The 5,620-nt window shown below is 52.9% G+C and overlaps 1 protein-coding gene across 2 annotated transcripts; it reads left to right on the top strand.

Annotated features, from left to right (window-relative positions):
• Positions 1-396: 396 nt before the first annotated feature.
• Positions 397-4,168, top strand: LOC124521726 (T-cell surface glycoprotein CD1b-like). Of its 2 annotated transcripts, none has more exons than XM_047092802.1 (6): positions 397-511; positions 993-1,259; positions 1,842-2,120; positions 2,338-2,616; positions 2,858-2,951; positions 3,866-4,168. In XM_047092802.1, the coding sequence occupies exons 1-6, from the start codon at positions 403-405 to the stop codon at positions 3,882-3,884; spliced, it is 1,047 nt and encodes a 348-aa protein (XP_046948758.1). In that variant the 5' UTR covers positions 397-402; the 3' UTR covers positions 3,885-4,168. The 2 variants fall into 2 exon arrangements, with proteins under 2 accessions (XP_046948758.1, XP_046948759.1); XM_047092803.1 differs by lacking the exon at positions 397-511 and adding an exon at positions 554-740.
• Positions 4,169-5,620: the final 1,452 nt, after the last annotated feature.

Genomic DNA, 5,620 nt, shown 5'->3' with positions numbered 1-5,620 from the left:
GAAAAATGGCTGTGGCATAAGATGAATTTGTTTGGATTCTTAAACGGCAGTATCTATCATACTTGATTCTGGGATTTGGGTTTGTGGCACTACAGCCCGGGTGGGGTTTTCAATGCTTTGCCTTGTTGTAAATGACTGTCAATATATACAGCACCCCAGAAATGAGAATGTGGGTGAGAGGGTCCAGACAAGGGGGGTGAGATGAGCCACAGGAACCACTGAGGACGCCGGGAGCAGTGACAGAATTGCAGAGCAGGGAGGCGGGACAAGGTCCAGCGGGGCAGTTAAACCCAAAGCGTCCTTCTAGATCGAGGCGAGCCGGAGGAGCTGTCCACCATTTCCCCCTTCTTGAATGCCGTGGAAGGACCTGCGTGGGGAGGTGAAATGGCCCTTCAGAACCCCATGGGGGTGGGGGTCTTCCGAGGTAGGAAGCAGAAAGGGAACTGGCCCGCGGGAGCCAAGGAGACAAGGAACCAGACGGCAGTCGGACGGGCTGGGGTGAAAACGAGCGGTGAGCGGGAGGCCCGGGGCTGCGGGAGGGGCGGCCCTTCTCTGCTGGGCAGCCTGGACCAGGAAGAGATCTGCCATCTGGGAGACGGAGGAAGTCACCTCTGAGCGAAACTGCTGAGCCAGAGGCAGAAGAGCGGCTCTGAGAGGCAGCAGCCGGGTCCCCGGGGAGATGCTGCTTCCGTGGCTCCTGTGGTTTGTGGTCCTCTGCCCGGGGGGCGGCGGCGAGGCAGGTGGGCGACTGGCCAGCACCAGGAGGGGCTGTGGATGAAGCCCCGGAGGGTCGGGTGATCCTGGCACCGCTGCTCCCCCGCTCCGGAGGGGGGGGGGGTGGGCGCCCAAGGCCTTGGGGGCAAAGGTCTCGGGCTCTGTGTCGCTCCTCAGACTGCGGGTTCCTTTTCTCCGGATCTTTCCAAGTTTCATTCTTTCGTTGTCCCCGGCTTCTCCCCTTCTGCTCACTTTTCTTAACCTTCCGTCCCCCACAGCCTTTCAAGGGCCCACCTCTTACCACGTCATCCAGATCTCGTCCTTTGCCAACAGCAGCTGGGCGCAGAACCAAGGCTCAGGATGGCTGGGTGACTTACAGCTCCAAAGCTGGGACAGCGACGCGGGCAGGGCGGTTTTCCTGAAGCCCTGGTCCAAGGGCAACTTCAGTGAGGAGGAGGTGACCGGGCTGGAGGAGGTGTTCCAGGTCTACCTCAACGGGTTCATCCTGGAAGTACAGGACCATGCCCACGAGTTCCAGATGGAATGTGAGTCCGGGCCTCTCGTCGCGGGAGGTTCTCAACGACTTGTCTCTCTCCTGTTGCAGGCCACGACTGCCTCTGACCCTTCCCCTCCTTCCCTCGGTGCCCAGCTGCACCCACAAGCTGGCCTGGGGCAGCCACAGCCTTAGATTCCACACCCCACAGAGTGTTCACACGCTCTGCTGACGGCTGAAGGTCCCCTTTGCAACATCTCCTGGTCGGCTTGGGTATAACTTGCGTCTCTCACACCCCAAGCAAGAAGCCCCACTTCCCTGCCCTGACGCTTGAGCCATCTTTACCTGCAATCCCTCTCCTCGAGCCTCCTGCCTGGCCCTCCTTTCCTTGCACTCCCCCCGTTCACCCAGCCCAGCTGCCCCCCTTTCTCTGTTCACACACACACCATCACAACTGCCTCTCCACCGTTGGTGACACGTGTGCCTCTCCCTGGTCCTAAGCTCTCCGAGACCCTGGCTCATCCTTTTACGCCTCACACCTTTTGCCCCACCCGAATCGCAAATCCCAGGTTCTTCTCCCGTCTCTCTCTTGGGTGCGGCTTAATAACCGTTTCTCTGTTTTCCTTCTCTCCAGATCCCTTTGAGATCCAGGGGATAGCAGGCTGTAGCCTGCATTCCGGTGGGGGCACGGTGAGCTTCCTGCGGGGAGCGTTAGGAGGAGTGGACTTTCTGAGCCTCAAGAATCACTCCTGTGTGCCCGCCCCGGAGGGTGGAAGGCGGGCACAACGCATCTGCGCGCTCATCCATCAGTACGCGGGCATCCGGGACATCGCGGGGAAGCTCCTCTTTGAAACCTGCCCTCAGTATCTCCTGGGTGTCCTCGATGTGGGGAAGGCAGAACTGCAGAGACAAGGTCAGTCCTGTCCCCCCCCCTCCCCCCCCACTGAGGCTTTTCTGTTTCACCTGCCACCATTTCCTTTAAGTTCAGGAGTAGGATGTACCCAAGAGAGGGCTTAATAAATTATTTGGTTTCCAAAGGAGGAGAAAGGGCCACCGTCCAAACTTGAGTTTCCAAATCCCTCTAGACTAGAGTCATAATCCTTTGCTCTCCCTGTTCCTTCCCGCCCCAGTGAAGCCCGAGGCCTGGCTGTCCACTGGCCCCAGTCCCGGTCCTGGCCGTCTGCTCCTTGTGTGCCATGTGTCCGGCTTCTACCCGAAGCCAGTGTGGGTGACGTGGATGCGGGGTGACCAGGAGCAGCCGGGCACCCGGCGTGGCGACGTCCTGCCCCACGCTGACGAGACGTGGTATCTTCGGGTGACCCTGGACGTGGCGGCCGGGGAGGCGGCCGGCCTGTCTTGCCGAGTGAGGCACAGCAGTCTAGGAGGCAGGGACATGGTCCTCCACTGGGGTGAGAAAGGGCTGGTGCCCCGCAGGGCCCGGAGAAGAGGGTCCTCAGGCATAGAGGGAGGCACTGGCCGGGGGTGGGGCTTGATCCATGACCAGGAGGGAGAGGGAAGGAGGGACACGGTGGGGGAGGCATGGAGGGCTTGAGCATCAGAAGCACATGACCATCAAGTAGGCAAAGGAAGGTCAGGAGAATCAGAGAATGGGTTTTCAAGGGACGTCCTGTGTCCTTCCCCCATTTTCAGGAAACCCCGTCTCCATCGGCTTGATATCTTTGGCGATAATAGTGCCCTTGTTCATCCTTTTGACAATTCCTACATTGTGGTTTTTGAGGCGCCGGTGAGTTTTTACTTTTAGTCTTTCTTTTCTGTGCATCTGTCCATCCTCCCATTTTATTGATTTACACATTAGCCTCAGTTCTTTTCCACCAGACCCTCCCCTTTCTCCCCAGTCCCATCTCCTTTATGTAAATCCATTGTTTAAGTTGTGGTGAAATGTGCACGACACAAAACCTGCCTTCTCGGGACGCCGGGAGAGGGAGGGTGGTGGTCAGTGGGTTGGCGTCCGACTGCAGCTCAGGTCAGGATCCCACAGGTCTTGGGTTCGAGCCCCACGTCAGGCTCTGTGCCGACAGCTCGGAGCCTGGAGCCTGCTTCCGATTCTGTGTCTTCCTCTCTCTCTGCCCCTCCCCTACTTGCACTCTCTCTCTCTCTCTCTCTTAAAAATAAATAAACATTAAGAAAAAAAATTTTAAAAAAATCTGCCTTCTTCACCATCTCCAAATGCACAGCTTAGAATGTATGAAGTGTGCTCGCGTTTTTGTGCAAGCAATTTCTAGAGCTCTTTTCACCTTGAAAAATGAAACCTTTACCCAATGAACAAGCCCTTCTCAGCGCCTGCTCCCCAGGCCCGGGCAAACACCATTTTGTGCTGTGTCTCTATGAATTTGGTGACTCTGGGGACCTCACCTAAGTGAAGTCATTAGTCGTTGTTCTTTTGTAACTGGCTTCTTTCTCTCAGCACAACACCCTCACGGTTCATGCGTGTGGTTGCACGCGTCAGAATTTCCTTCCTCTTCAAGGCTGAGGAATGATGTTCTGGGGCACGAACAGGACACATTCTGTTTGTCATTCATCTGTCGACAGACACGGGGGTTGATGTCACGTTCTGGCTACTGGTGAACAATGTGGCTATGAACATGGGAGTGTGAGTACCTCTCACGTAGAGCTAAGTTTTGGTTGTGTTCTTCATAGGTCGTATCAGAGTATCTAATGGACTCCTCTTCCATTTGGAATAAACGCTCAGAAGCCCAGAAGCTCAAGTTGTCAGCCTGGGAGATGATCGCGTCGTATTTCATCAAATAATCCTCTTGGTTGGTCACATCAGAGTTCCCGTAGGATGCGAGATAAATCACTATTCATAACTGGCAGACAAATAATAGAAAACCACAAATTTATTACGAGATGGTGTCAATAGTACGATTCACCCTGATCTCCTACGTGTGAGACGTGGGAAAGAATGTGTTTCAGAATAAATGACACATGGTATACTCCTTACTGGTGACGTCCCTTTGGTTTCTTATTATAAAACTTTTTTTCTGCTTCTGCTGAAATGTCATTTGCCAAAGGAAGCTAACGACAATTATGCTGGGATCATCGTATTTGCAGAGATGCTGAGCATGTTTAACACCGTTTCTCTGTCTCCGCCTGGATGACTTTCTAACCCTCAAGGTCCAGCTGGGACGTCTCTTCCTCTAGGAAGCTTTCCTTAGCAGTAGAGTGGAAATGACCCTCCCTTGTCCGGTGTCATGCAGTGACCTACTTCACTCTGTACCCACAACATTGAGTTATTTTTGGTTTTCTTCCCCCTTTACTTGTGAGTTCTTTGGGAGAAGGGCTTGCTCCAGACGGATCTCTGGCACGATCTCTTCTGTGCCTACGCATTTGCTCAGTAAAAATGGTCTAAGTGGATATAACTGCCATGTTGATGGTCTTTTCCCCATGCTTGTCCCCAACCCCGTAGTTAATATTCTGGATTTCCCTCTTTCTAAGATATTTCTCAGTGAGCAATCCTCTCATCTGCGCCGAAGCCTTCTAGCGAAAACCCCTTGCTCCCTTGCCGTGACTATAGCCCACCGGCAAAGCTTCATCTGGACACGATCCTGCTCCTCGATTTTCCAGTGAGAAGGATTAGGCAGGATGGGGGGAGGGTAATAGCACAGAGGGGCTGTTAAATATTCATGCAAAACGATCAAGAGGGCTTTTTAAAAATACCTGCGCTGTCACAATTTAGTCATATTTCTATTTACTTTTATACTTACTCATTCTTTTGCTTATTCCATAGTTTTCAAGAAACTCCATTAAGAAAAAGATTAAACTCATTTTGATTAAAACAGCAGGAGGAGGAGGGGGAGATTTTGAGGATATTTTTATTTTATCATGTTTATTTATTTTTTAAAGGTTTATTTTTTCTTGAGAGAGAGAGAGAGAGAGAGAGAGCATGAGCAGGGAAGGGGCAGAGAGAGAGGGACAGAGGAGTCAAAGCACAAGCCAGATGCAGGGCTCCAATGCATGAACTGTGAGAGCATGACCTGAGCTGAAGTCAGACACTCAACTGACTGAGCCACCCAGGTGCCCCGAGGATATTTAAAAAAAAATGTTTATTTATTGATTTACTTTGAGATAGAGGGCGTGAGTGGGGTGGGTGGAGAGGGAGAGAGAGAGAATTCCAAGCAGGCTCTGGGCTGTCAGTGCAGAGACCCACATGAGGCTCGATCTCATGAACTGCAAGACCATGACCTGAGCTGAAATCAAGAGTCAGATGCTCAACAGGTTGGGCCACCCAGGTGCCCCAAGGATATATATACATATTTTTAGGACTTTGGGAGGGGAGGTCAGAGCAAGCAGAGACCTTGGCGAAGTGGAAGGTACTGGAAGCAATTCTCCCATATGGAAATGTTAGGACAATACAAACTTTAGGATTGAGCAAGGATAGGAAATGGCTGAGGT

This window comes from Lynx rufus, unplaced genomic scaffold, assembly GCF_022079265.1.
Source record: "Lynx rufus isolate CCGP_SWC_20201006 ecotype Redwood Valley unplaced genomic scaffold, mLynRuf1.p SCAF_31, whole genome shotgun sequence".
Taxonomy (NCBI): Eukaryota; Metazoa; Chordata; class Mammalia; order Carnivora; family Felidae; genus Lynx; species Lynx rufus.
Note: the sequence above shows the minus strand (reverse complement) of the source record. Positions and strands in the feature narration are given on the sequence as shown.